Below are 14,310 nucleotides of genomic sequence, written 5' to 3' on the forward strand. Positions count from 1 at the left end.
TTTTTTCTTTTAATTTATGGTTATGTAGAATAGCATTTGATGGACTTTCCACAACCTTTCCTTGTGTGATAAACTTCAACAAACCCTTTCAACAAAGTGTAGACAATGGTGTGAATTACATATAAATATAACCTTATTAGCACATAAACATACAGAGTTTACATCTTGGTGATGTTGCACATAGATTTCTTCCTAATTGAATTGACACGTTTTATTCATCGTCAACTTCTTTGAAATATCACCCATGACTGAAACGTGTTGGCTTTATAAAACATCCCCCCTCTTGTGGATTCATTTACACTTTTGCCATGTGATGAGCGGATTCAATTCAAGTTCACACCAAATTCCTCCAGTGATTTATCGACATAACCTTCCGTTCCGTTTGGTCTCGTTTAGACAATAACACAATCTGACAAGACAAGAAATTCGAATGTAAAATTGAAGTATTACAAATTGTGACATCACAGTTTGTTCGTCTTTGTGCCTGCGAAACCGAGAGACATAGCGAAGTTTTTAAAGATTAAACTCCATCCATTTGTTTTGTTTAATGCAAATGTATTGAAACAAATAGACTTGCTAGCAAGTATCAAAATAATAAACAAAATATCACAAGTCAACCAGAATTTTAACCTTTTAACCTAAAAAGTTTTTCTAAATAAAAAGATTCACGCTTTACACATTCCAGGCAGCAACAAAGGGTATAATTATCTTCTAATTACAGAGTGCAGTTGTGATATGTGGCACTATTACATTTTTGTAAATCTGCACATTATAGGACCAGAAATGTTACAAAGATAACATAGCATAAAGATATGGAGTATGAATATATACACAAACATCGATCAGGCATAACATTATGACATTATAACATTATTGCCGGTGAAGCAAATAACTGATTATCTCTTCATCAGTGTTTGGTGTTTATATTGTCTATATGGTGTACAAAAGGTTCGAGACCATTGTTCTATTGCACATCACAAACAAATAGATCAAACCCTGGCATTTAATGCAACTATACAACTGAGCATTTAAGGGCCTTGCTCAAGGTCCCAGCAGTGGTACTGCGGTTTGATTTGATTTGATTGACATTCCAATAAGAACATCTTAACCACTGACTGACCGTTTCCACAATCAGATCAATAGATCAGATCCTAGCATTTGTTGCATTCCTAAAGTGTCTGGAATGGTAGCAAACAAATCATACAGTATTTAAAGAGGCTGACCAGCCAGACGTGATGCACTTTAATGCAAAATAAAAGAGCAACAATGAGGAGTGATGAAGCCGTCACATCGTGTCTTTGTTCTTTGAAGGTCATGTATAAATGTTGCATTCATTAGGACTCATACTGTGATCATAAAGCTAGCAAAAGTTACAAAAATTGTGTGTGTGTGTGTGTGTGTGTGTGTGTGTGTGTGTGTGTGTGTGTGTGTGTGTGTGTGTGTGTGTGTGTGTGTGTGTGTGTCTCAATTCCTAGTAGTCTTTTAAAATCTCATCGCAAATGATCTTGGCAGAAGCAGCATCGAGGTTGGATTCCAGGAAATTGACTCTCCCTTCCTGTAATTCAAACCAAGACCCAAACACTTTCCTTCTGTCCTCCTATTGATGTAAATTCATATGGTCTCTCAGAGACTCAATACCCAATAAAAAAGATCAAGAATTTTAATATGCACGTCTTTCTTTTTTCCCTGGTGTTTCCCGGGGGACCGCTCATAGAGTTCAGGCCTAGCCATAATAATAGAGATATGGCTTTTAGTTCCATAATTATGATGTGCCATACATGTCTCCCATTCAAACGGAGCGAATTCATGCATGCATATTAATTTCACTGCAAATTCAAAAGGGAGCATGGAAACCTCACGGCTAGAAGCTGACACGTTTTTTTCTTTTTTTCTTTATTTTCCACACCACTCTCTCTTACACGTTTCAGCAAGCTGCACAAAAGTCTTACATTTGCAATATAATTTCTGAGTCCCTCATCGCTTTCATTTGAAGCTTTATGATTCTCGGTTCTCTGCGGTTCTGCTCTATGTGGGTCAGGGGGAAAGTTGGCTGGCGAAATCCCTTTTGTGTGCATTTATTGTACCGCGTTCGGCAAGAGTAAAAGTTTCGCTTTTGCGTCGCGCCCGCCTCGATCATGTATTGACCACTGCAAGGCTCGTTGGATAGATGTTTGCTCTGTAATAGTCCCGCTGCCTCTGCTGTGCCAGTGAAAGACGCCGAGTCTCTGAGCAGCACGTCGTCCACTCTTCTTTGCACTCTAAAGGTTAAAGTCTTTTTGTTCCCTAGAAAAAAAGGAAACATGCATTCAGAATGGAGCTGTAGTACGGAGCTGTAGTGTTCATCTCAATCTGGAGGGGGGGGTTGGTTTGTATACAAATAGTTTAAAAGAAATCAAACTGTTTTTCGGTCTCATCGGGGAACTTCCTTTTGTCTAGAATAGATCTTTCAATGCTTTTTATTTTATTTTTCTCCTTCCTTTTCACAGCCAGCTCTTCTCCATCATACCACAACCAACTGGGAAGGGTTTGTTTTGTTTTATACTTCTTCTAGCCAAATCCTTTTCCTTGTTATGATGGGGAACAAGCTGGGAGTGCAATATCTGTACAAAAGTCTTCATTATTTCCTTCTAAAAGTGTAGGTGAAGTCAAAGTTCTTGAATAGGGTCAGGATAAATGCAAACAGTGCTATAATAAGCAACTGAGGAGAGCAAAATTAGAAAGTAACATCGGATGACTCAATGGTATCTGAAAGAATGGGGGTGTGTGTTTATCACTTACCTTGGGGAAGTGAAGAAGGCAACCTGGCAGCGTGATTCTCTGGGAAATGTTCTGCTGGAAACCTTGCGTCATTGCATTCATGTGGATATTATTGACGTAAAGATTTTTAGCAGTTATGGCTGATCCTTTAGAATACCGTAATTTCCGGACTATAAAGCGCACCCATATATAAGGCGCACCCACTGAATTGGACAAATATTTTTATTTTGAACATGAATAAGCCGCACCTGTCTACACTGAAACTAATGAACTTTACACAGGCTTTAAGGAAAGACAGTGCCTGTTACACGGTGTAACGGGTGAAATATGTTGTGGCTCCTTTAAGAGCAGAGCCGCATTTTGGAAATAGCATTTTTCCGCTATTACTGCATGTGTGCAAGACGGGGAATATGTCCTTATTATTTTCTGATGCTCATTTCTAAGTTTCTTTGACTAACCCATAACGCTGTTGCCAAGAAAAATAAAAAAGCACGAGTTTTGAAAACCTGTCTGTGTTTATATGATTTCTGTTGTAACTGGAGTTAGCGAGCTCTCCCTTCACCCAGACTCAACACGCTACAACGACTTGTATTTAAACAGTAGCCGACCAAGAAAGTCATTGTTCACTGTCTTCCTCCTTCCTTTCACAACTATTTCTCTCGAGAGTTTTTCTTTTGTTTTTTCGTTTCCGTTCGAAAATTTCATTTGTCTAATGTTATGTTGCTCAGTTTTTTGGCTTGAAGTTTGTGAAACCGGGAAAAACCCAGGAATAATTCATAAATTAGCCGCTTCGTTGTTTAAGCCGCGGGTTTTAAAACGTGGGAAAAAAGTAGCGGCTTATAGTCCGAAGAATACGGTACAATAGAGTAGATTAAATTAAATTAGATTAGATTAGATTAGATTAGTTTAGATCAGGTTAGATCATGTTGCAAAAAGTAGAAAGTTGTAATTTGTGCAGAAGTAGGCTGTTATAGTAAGAGGCATCATGGAAATGTAAGTGTACAAAATCCCCTTTACATACATTTACAGTATGATTTTAAACACTAAATCATGTCCAGTGGAGTCTGGTCTTATTTATACACTATAAAAGAAATGAAATTGAGCAAATCAATGATATTATAATGCGATATACAGTAACCGAGACCTGTCTGATCAGTCCCTAGTTTTTTGAGACCATCTCAGTATTCATCTCAGTCAGAAGAGGCGTTTTAACACTATGGTAAATATGAATTTGTATATCCACAAGCTGAGAGTTTGGAACGTGCTTCGATGTGTGTATGGAAATGTATTTCCGGCATCGTACTGTTGCTCTCCTGAGTGAAGCTATCAGCAGCTATAATTTCAATAAATCATTGTTTCACTGCCTGTGGGTTCAACATGATGAATTTGTCGTAAATCTAATTGGGTTTCTGAGTAGTTGTTTGAAAAATAAAAAACAGCATCGAGAGTAAGTAGAGATCTACACATTGCTAGTAAATAAAAAGTGGGTGAACAAACATGTTTTTAATTACTACGGTCTGGATTTAATGGAACACACTGCCTGATGACTTCAAATTTGCAGTTGTGTTTTAAAAAGTTTAAGCTAAAATGTTATCCGCATATTTGATTTGGCACATGTTTTACGCTGAATGCCCTTACCAATGCAACCCTCCTCAGTTATCTGGGCTTGGGACCGGCACTAAAAGTGCACTGGCTTGTGCAACCCTTGCTTTGTGCTGTCTACTATAGAGCTCTGACCTCAACCCTGTTGAACACCTCTGACTGCACCCCAGGCCTCCTCATCTACATCAGTACCTGATTTTTTTATTGCCCGTATGGATGAATGAGAACAAATCTCCACAAGCACACACCAAAATCTAGTTTTGTACATCTTTTCTAAGGTGTGTAAATGGTGTCTAAATGTGGAAGGGGATGTTTATAAAGCATACCAATCTTATGGCCAGGTGTCCACAGACCTGTGTCCATATAGTGCACAAATAAACAAATAAATGCGCGGAAAAAAAAAAACCAATTATATATATATATATATATATATATATATATATATATATATATATATATATATATATATATATATATATATATATAGGAAGCCATTTACATTTTCTATTTATATCTTTTTATTACTTGAACTAGTAATTAACATACATAGATTTTGTTTTGTAAATAATAATTTGTAATAATTTGTAATAATAATTTATTATGTAGTAGTGGGAAAATGTCATTGTTTATATAGTGACGATCTCTATTTGTGAAGATTGTAATGCCATTTTTGGAAGGAGTCTCCAGAGTCAGTGATTTGTAACAGTCAGTGGTAAAAAAAAAAATATAGGACCTACAGCTTATTACTTTTCTTTTTCTAATTGTAACCTCAAAAGGGTAGATAATAAGTAAGACTGGTGAGGCAACAACTGCTGCAAGAACATATATGATAACGAGAATGAAACTGCTTTGTTGAATTGGTGTAACATTCTACCAATAAATAGACACAAAGTTTGTGTTTTCTTTAATTAATTAAACACAAACTAAGTGGTATAAATGAGTAAACCATGGCTTCATGTTGGGGTCCATCACACCACATAGATCATTTATCTGGGGGTTAGGATTATTTTTCTGTAACAGCTCACCCCATTGTGTTTTATTCCTTTCAAATGGTACCCTTTCCCCTCTTTCAAAATGTGCTATCAAGCTGGTAGTAAACAAGAGTAAATAGACAGTGCATTACAGCTTGCATAGCAGCAGAGTGGGCAGAGTGCCCATGCTGACTTTTGTACACCACTGAAAGCACTTATAATGGGCATGTGAAGATCAGAACCATGAAGCAATCCCATATCAAGTTTTTTTTTAGGATGATTGTGTGTCCATCACTTAGCTGGAAAAAGTATAAAATGCAAGCTAGCAAAGATGTTCTGGTCAATGTTTCACTGAGAAAACTTAAACTGGCCGAGTTACACCTGTTCATGAAAACTACTGGTGGCTCCCAATTTTGAACGTACATATTACATATTTTCATGAGACATTAAAATTGTTGTACGATATGTTGGGACGCTAGCAGGATGTACGAATCTCCTGCCATGTGAGATGTCTTACTCGCTCCAACGGTCAGTTCAGTTGTCTCAGTGTTAGAGATCGTGTTTAAAAGCACAATTTGATCTCTTGTCTCTCTCATTTTTTATTGCTATTGCCGAACACTGAAACAGAACACGTCCGGCTTCACCCTCCACCAAAGAACCGGTGCTGATCCACACGTTCGCTGCTACATATATATTTATTGTAAAGTTTTTAAAATACGGTACTGTAATTTGCTCTGTTTTGTTAAATTATACACTGTTGTTTGATACTTATTTACAAATGACAGTATACTGCACCAAACTGATCACTATTTTTTAATACTTCTGGGTAGGCTAGGCCATGTCTCGACGTACAATATTTTCAAGTTACGATGGTGTCAACAGAACGCCCAAGTCTGGGACTACCTGTATATTCCCTAATATCAGTAGCTTTCTACTGCAATATAATGCGCCCTGCTTTATCAGGAATTGATTGAAAAGCACCAAAAAAGGTCTTCAGATCTCTATCTAATTAAGTTGATTATATGTAGGACAAACATAAGAGGTTTTCAAGTTCCATCACACCAATGTGTACAGTACATTATTACATCATTACAATTCACCCCACTGTGTTTTCAAGTCTAATAATTCCCTTTTTCCCCTCATTCGATTCGCACACTCAAGCATGTAGTAAGTAAAAGTAAATAGACTGAATAACGGCACTGATGTATCGATCAGCTTCCTCTAAGCAATTCTGAAACGAAATCGAAACAAAATCCTGCGTGTTCTTTTAACAGATGAGCCGTGTGCCATTTGCTGCTTAATCAGATTTAACCAGAAAGCAGCATAGTAAAATCTACAGTGCTGTGAAAAAGTATTTGTATTTTTTTGAAGTATCATGGGCTGCATGTACACGGAATTTGTTATGGTATGCTGACCAAGTCCATGGTGCAGGGTTACAATATTGTAGTCCTTGTTTTTTTTTAGTTCTAGATAAGGTTTTGCAGTGGTCTAATCAAAATCGGGACTCAGTTGAGATGCTGTGGCATGGGCATGATGCTGTTTAAAAAAAAATACCCCAATGTGGCTAAATTTGAACAATTCTGTAAAGGAGAGTGGACCAAGTTTTCTACACAGTGATGTGAAAAACATGTTGGCAGTTATTGCAAAAAAAAAAAAAAATGCTTGATTTCAGTTTTTGGCACAACCAGTTTTTAGGATTAGGGGTGATTACTTTCGCACACAGGGCCAGGCAGATTTGTGCAGCTTTTTTTCCTTTAATAAATGAAATCAGTGTTTTAAAACCTGCCTTTTGTATTGACTTGACTGATTTTGTTGTAATATTGAAAATGTGCTTAATGATCTGAATTATTTAAATGTAACAAAAACAGAACTTTTTCACAGCTCTATATATTGCTATGTATGCTATTCCACCTCTAGCCCTAAAATGGCTCAGGCAGGGTCTTGGAGAAGGATTATCCTGCTGCGATTTTGTCATTATAATCTCTCTTATAAACGGCTACACACAGATCACCATGTGTAAATATGAAACAAATTAATAATCACAAACAAGCCTCTCAGGGGGATGTGGGGGGTGTCTAGGGTCTATTTTGTATGTGTATATGTGTGTGTGTGTGTGTGTGTGTGTGTGTGTGTGTGTGTGTGTGTGTGTGTGTGTGAAAGAGAGAGAGAGAGACAGAGAGACAGAGAGACAGAGAGAGACTGAGATTAGTAAAAGTGTTACGTGTTGCTCTGTAATGCATTCAGTGCAATTATACTGATTTATTCAGCATGCTGCACCCTGCACACACGACTGGCAGAATACATTAACAAAGCAGATAACATGAAAACAATGGTAATGAGTGTGTTTGCCCTCTTCAAGACCCGTTCTTTCTCTCCCTCTCTTTCTCTCTGTCTCTCTTTCTCTCTTTCTCTCTGTCTCTCTCTCTCTCTCTTTCTCTGTATGCAGGCTGTGCCTTTGTCAAGTTTTCCAGCCATGCAGAAGCGCAGGCAGCCATCAATAGCCTGCACGGTGGCCAAACCATGCCTGTGAGTGTTTAAACACACACACACACACACACACACACACACACACACACACACACACACACACACACACACACACACACACACACACACACAGTGCTAAATATACAGTGAGATATTGGGTTTTGATCCTCAAGATACACAAAACAAACTGTGATGTGAAATTCTCTTCTGCCATCTCTCTTTTTCTCTTTTTCTCTTTCTCTCTCTCTCTCTCTCTCTCTCTCTCTCTCTCTCTCTCTCTCTCTCTCTCTCTCTCTCCTCTCTCTCTCTCTCTCTCTCTCTCTCTCTCTCTCTCTCTCTCTCTCTCTCTCTCCCTCTCTCTCTGCCTCTCCTTTTTTCTCTCCTTAATACACACTCCTTTTTCAAGCCTTTTCACACATCTCTCATCTTTCTTTCATCTTTCTAATGCATCCCTTCTCTCTCTCTCTCTCTCTCTCTCTCTCTCTCTCTCTCTCTCTCTCTCTCTCTCTCCTCTCTCTCTCTCTCTCTCTCTCTCTCTCTCTCTCTCTCTCTCTCTCTCTGTGTGCCTAATTGGGTTGCACTGATAATCCTGCACTCCTCTGCCTGGCATGGAAAAGGCCACCATGAGCGATGGCTTCGCTTTAAACCCATACACTAGTTACAGATGCAATTATCTGCTCACACACTGCCGAACAAACTGCAACATCATAAATATTCAGAAGTTTTTTTTTTTTTTTTACTGTTTAGCGGTAAGAAGTGTGAGGAACTGGAGCTCGATTTTTTTGTTCCAACTTAAATGCAAGTTTTATGCAAAACAGCAAGAGTAACTTAAAACGAATAACGTAAAATATTATCTTAAAAAATAGTCAACTTTAAGGAGAAATTATATCCTTTAAGGTAAAAGGGGGGAAATCCATTTTTCTCTTAAAAGGAAATATCAAAATTCAACTTAAAAGATTTGACATTTAAATAATAATATTAAACTTTCAAAGTTTATGGTTTAAAAAAAACAACAAAAATAACCAAAAGCCAACATAAAGAAAATTATAAAATACATTTGGAATTGTTCAACTTTTCAACTTTAAATAAACAGCAGATTTTAAATTAAACAGTAAACTTTCAAAAGAGATGAGTTGTAACTTTACCAAAAAAAAATAAAAAATCAAGAGAAATCAACTTAAAAAAATTATGCTGTAAACTTAAAAAGTGGTAAATTTTTTGTATAAAATTGAGTTCACTTAAAAAAGAAAACATGACATCATAAAAAAGTGAATGTTAGTGTTAAACTTAGAAAGATTAAAAAAACAAAAACAAAAGCATTATTGTCATAATGTCATAACTTAAAAAGAAAATGAACTATAAACAGCCAAGTTAGAAAAAAAATCAAATGAATGTTGCTTATATTGAAAATCAGGAGATTTTTGCTTTTATCTAAATGTTTGAAATGACAAAAATATAAAGAATTGATCAATGTTTGTGTATTCAAGCTATTGATGCATTTTTTATATACCATTTATATGAATAACTGCTCATTTGCTGGTATAATGAGCTCCACTCTTTTGGGAAGAAATTCCACTAGATTTTGGAGGGTGTTTCCACTCAGCCACAAGGGTGTTAGTAAAGTCAGGTACTGGTGTAGGTGAGGGTGAAGAGGCCTGAGGTGCAATCAATGTTCCAATTCATCCCAAAGGTGTTCATTAGTGTTGAGGTCAGAGCTCTATAGCAGTCCACTCAAGTTCTTCCACTCCAACCCATATACAACAAATCTTCATGGAGCTGGCTTTGTGCACAGGGAACAGGTTTGGGTCTCCTAGTTCAGGTGAAGGGGAAAAATTAATGTAATCACATTCAAAGACTTCCAGTATAATTGTTTGCCTCTGGGTTTGTGGTAACAGTTTGTAGAAGAAGCAGACATGGCTGAAAAAGTCAGAGGTCTCAATGCTATTGTTTATATAGCATACTATTAGCTAACTAGCAAACACAGCTATGATGATCAATGTCAAGACACAATCTCAGTGGAAATGAGATAAAATCATTTGGAATATCAACATTTACCTCAGATGTGTTTGAATATTAGCATTAAATACTCTATATGACTACAATTACACTGTTTAAATGAATTAAATGCAATTCTATTTGTATAGCACTTTTAGCAATAGATATTATCTTAAAGCAGCTTTACAGAATTATATAGATTATAAATATTACTTTTTAATTTATAAATTAGTCCATATAAGTTTATCTCTAATGAGCAGGCCAGTGGTGACACCACTTGAGAGAAACCAGGCTCGGAGGGGAACCTCATCTTCATCTGGGTGGAACTGAATGTCCATTTACTGTAGTTTTATTATTGTTGAGGTTATCATTTGTTCACTGATGGACACTTGAATGCAAAAACTGTTCATAGGAACTGTAACCCTCAGCCATTGTAGCAAACTTCTTCTTCTTCTTCTTTCGGCTGCTCCCATTATGGGTCGCCACACCGGATCATCCGGCTCCATACCCCCTGTCCTCTACATCTGCCTTCTTTACACCAACTACCTGCATGTCTTCCCTCACCACATCTATAAACCTCCTCTTTTTCTGGCGGCTCCATCCACAGCATTCTTCTACTGATGTCCCTCCTCTGCACATGTCCAAACCATCTCAATCAAGTCTCTCTCACTTTGTCACTAAAACGTTCTACATGCGCTGTCCCTCTAATAAATTTGTTTCTAATTCTGTCCACCATCGTCACTCCCAACGAAAATCTCAGCATCTTCAGCTCTGCTACCTCCAGCTCCACCTCCTGTCTTTTACTAAATGCAACTCTAAACCATACAACATTGCAGGTATCACCACAGTCCTATAAACTTTCCCTTTCACTCTTGCAGATACTCTTCTATCACAAATCACCCCTGCTATCACTCTTCTCCACCCACTCCACCCTGCCTGCGCTCTTTTCTTCACTTCTCTAACACACTCTCCATTACTTTGCAACTGTTGACCCCAGCTATTAGGTGCAGCTAGCATAAAGGTTAACTTCCTTTCCGAAGTTGAAAAAAAGTCATCACGAAATTTCTCAGGAAAAAAAAGAACATTTGAACAACAACGCCATTTAAAAGTCATTTTTGTAGCATAAAGGCTAATGTGTCAAATATATATTACTAATCATATTGATATAGCTGGCATTCTAATCCTATTTGACCCGGTTGAGCAACATCTGAGCCTGTTAACTATTTTGAAAACTTCAAATGTGTATGGTTGTGGTTGTTGTTTTATTTGGTTATGTGTAGAATAAATATTGGAGATACATAATTGTAGATGGCCTACAGTTTTTAGCAACGAAATTACACTGTAATTAAAAGTTGCACACGCATAGAAAACAGCGTAGTCAGGAACAAAAAGCTGTTTCCACAATCTATAATTTTCCATTTATAATTTCTGGATAGACTTTACACAAGGTCATGGCAATGTATGTTGTGTTTCTCCACTGTGACATATGGACCGAGTTACAAACCGAGAACGGATCTAAAGCCATCCAGGCTCTCGTTAATAATCCATGTCATCTCTACCCCATCTCCAGCTCCACACCTGTTCCCTTCACAGCCAGTCCAATTCCAAATTAGATTAATAGACAAGATGGTCATGAGTACTCAACCAAGCCGCCGGGACCACTGGGAATATTATTCATTTGCTCAGTATCTCAGCCACATGTTGTCAACAACGCAACAATGGCTAAACAAAATGGTGCACACGAGGAGAGAGCAGGGAATTTGTCCATGATGAGAGGATGATAAGAACGGGTATGGTGCCAGCTGCAGGACTGGTCTTAGCCAGCGCTGGCACATGAGCATCTGGCATGCGTATTAGCGTACGTAAATATCACCTGGCCACAAATACATTTGGCCATAATGAAAGGATTTAATGGAACAGAAAGAGCAGATGCAGACACAGAAGGGCACAGGGGATGAAGCAAATCAGGACCAGAGTCAGTGCTGACTGAGCATGCGCAGTTTTAGCACTTGATTTTGTCATTCGTTCCAGAGTCATTCCGCGAAAGTTCTACAAGTGTGCTTCAGCGCTAGGAACATCTGGAGCTTTTAGAGTCTAGAGGTTTCTAGTGAGTTCATTATGGTTATGAGAACTTCCTGCAATTCTCTGAGTTACTAGAGTGTAGTTAGAAGAAGTCATAGCAATGTTGGCTTTCTAATGAGGAGGTCCTGAGTTCAAATCCAAGCATCAGAAAGCCACCATTGGTGCTTTGAGCTAAGCTCTAAACCCTCAGCTGTTTTGTTGTAAACAGTAAATGAGATGATTGTAAGTCGCTTTGGAAAAGGGCATCTGCCAAATGTCATAAATGATATAGTACATCTGTGAAGTTCTCTGCTGAACATTCGCATGACACAGTCTTTGCCCTAACCTGGTGATTGCCTGTGTAGTATGGGTGATTTGTATTGTGATTGTAGACATGATTGTAAACTGTTGCTGAACAATTTTCAAACATTTGACAATGTGCACCACCATGGCATCAAGAGCAGAGATCAGCAACAGGTAGGGAAAGTCCATCTATCCTCAATCTGTTGTGTAGCAGGACAAAGGTAAAATGAAACATGCAGTAAAAAAAAAAAAGCTATGTAGTAGCAATAACTCAGGCAACTCCTTATACAGTTCTACAGCCTCTTTAAACAAGAGGTATACATCAAGATATAGTGTATAATGGTAAAGACATTCATGGCATTTGGCAAAAGCCCTTATCCAGAGCGATACAAATGAGCAGTTGGGAGGTAGCAGTGGTAGATTGGTGGTTCTGGGATTTAAACTCTTGACCTTCTAATCCAAGTTCCAATACCTTCATCACTGAGCTACCACCTCCCCTGTTTGTTTGTTATGTAATATATATATATAAATCATGGAGGGGTCTGAAATTGTCATCGTAGGTGCATGTCCACTGAAAAAGCCCATTTTGAATAAAAATTTTGGATAAAAAAATCCAGAAATCACAATATATTATTTTTTAAGTATGCATTTGTATGATACAGCTGCAAATAAGTATATGAACACCTGTCTATCAGCTAAAATTCTGACCCTCAAAGACCTGTTAGTCTGCCTTTAAAATGTCCACCTCCACTACATTTATTATCCTAAATTAGATGCACCTGTTTGAGGTCGTTAGCTGCATAAAGACACCTGTCCACCCCATACAATCAGTAAGAATCCAACTACTAACATGGCCAAGACCAAAGAGCTGTCCAAAGACACTAGAGACAAAATTGTACACCTCCACAAAGCTGGAAAGGGCTACGGGGAAATTGCCCAGCAGCTTGGTGAAAAAGGTCTACTGTTGGAGCAATCATTAGAAAATGGAAGAAGCTAAACATGACTGTCAATCTCCCTCGGACTGGGGCTCCATGCAAGATCTCACCTCGTGAGGTCTCAATAATCCTAAGGAAGGTGAGAAATCAGCCCAGAACTACACTGGAGGAGCTGGTCAATGACCTTAAAAGAGCTGGGACCACCGTTTCCAAGGTTACTGTTGGTAATACACTAAGACGTCATGGTTTGAAATCATGCATGGCACAGAAGGTTCCCCTGCTTAAACCAGCACATGTCCAGGCACGTCTTAAGTTTGCCAATGACCATTTGGATGATCCAGAGGAGTCATGGGAGAAAGTCATGTGGTCAGATGAGACCAAAATAGAACTTTTGGGTCATAATTCCCCTAAACGTGTTTGGAGAAAGAAGAATGATGAGTACCATCCCAAGAACACCATCCCTACTGTGAAGCATGGGGGTGGTAGCATCATGCTTTGGAGGTGTTTTTCTGCACATGGGACAGGGCAACTGCACTGTATTAAGGAGAGGATGACCGGGGCCATGTATTGCGAGATTTTGGGGAACAACCTCCTTCCCTCAGTTAGAGCATTGAAGATGGGTCGAGGCTGGGTCTTCCAACATGACAATGACCTGAAGCACACAGCCAAGATAACCAAGGAGTGGCTCTGTAAGAAGCATATCAAGGTTCTGGCGTGGCCTAGCCAGTCTCCAGACCTAAACCCAATAGAGAATCTTTGGAGGGAGCTCAAACTCCGTGTTTCTCAGTGACAGGCCAGAAACCTGACTGATCTAGAGAAGATCTGTGTGGAGGAGTGGGCCAAAATCCCTCCTGCAGTGTGTGCAAACCTGGTGAAAAACTACAGGAAACATTTGACCTCTGTAACTGCAAACAAAGGCTCCTGTACCAAATATTAACATTGACTTTCTCAGGTGTTCAAATACTTATTTGCAGCTGTATCATACAAATAAATAGTTAAAAAATCATACATTGTGATTTCTGGATATTTTTTTTTTAGATTATGTCTCTCACAGTGGACATGCACCTACGATGACAATTTCAGACCCCTCCATGATTTCTAAGTGGGAGAACTTGCAAAATAGCAGGGTGTTCAAATACTTATTCTCCTCACTGTATATATATATATATATATATATATATATATATATATATATATAT

At 38.3% G+C, this 14,310-nt stretch overlaps 1 protein-coding gene across 8 annotated transcripts in view; it reads left to right on the forward strand.

Moving 5' to 3' along the window:
* Positions 1 to 14,310, forward strand: part of celf6 (CUGBP Elav-like family member 6) — a 174,348-nt gene that overhangs the window by 125,103 nt on the left and 34,935 nt on the right. For all 8 annotated transcript variants that reach the window (XR_014535480.1, XR_014535481.1, XR_014535482.1 and 5 more), the window contains one exon: positions 7,777 to 7,856. Coding sequence is in view for 5 of the 8 variants with exons in the window: in XM_083553046.1 (XP_083409172.1) it covers positions 7,777 to 7,856 (80 nt within the window). In the remaining 3 variants the exon portion in view is untranslated. The remainder of the gene's footprint in view (positions 1 to 7,776; positions 7,857 to 14,310) is intronic.

This window comes from Silurus aristotelis (assembly GCF_946808225.1).
Source record: "Silurus aristotelis genome assembly, chromosome: 10".
NCBI classification, from domain to species: Eukaryota; Metazoa; Chordata; class Actinopteri; order Siluriformes; family Siluridae; genus Silurus; species Silurus aristotelis.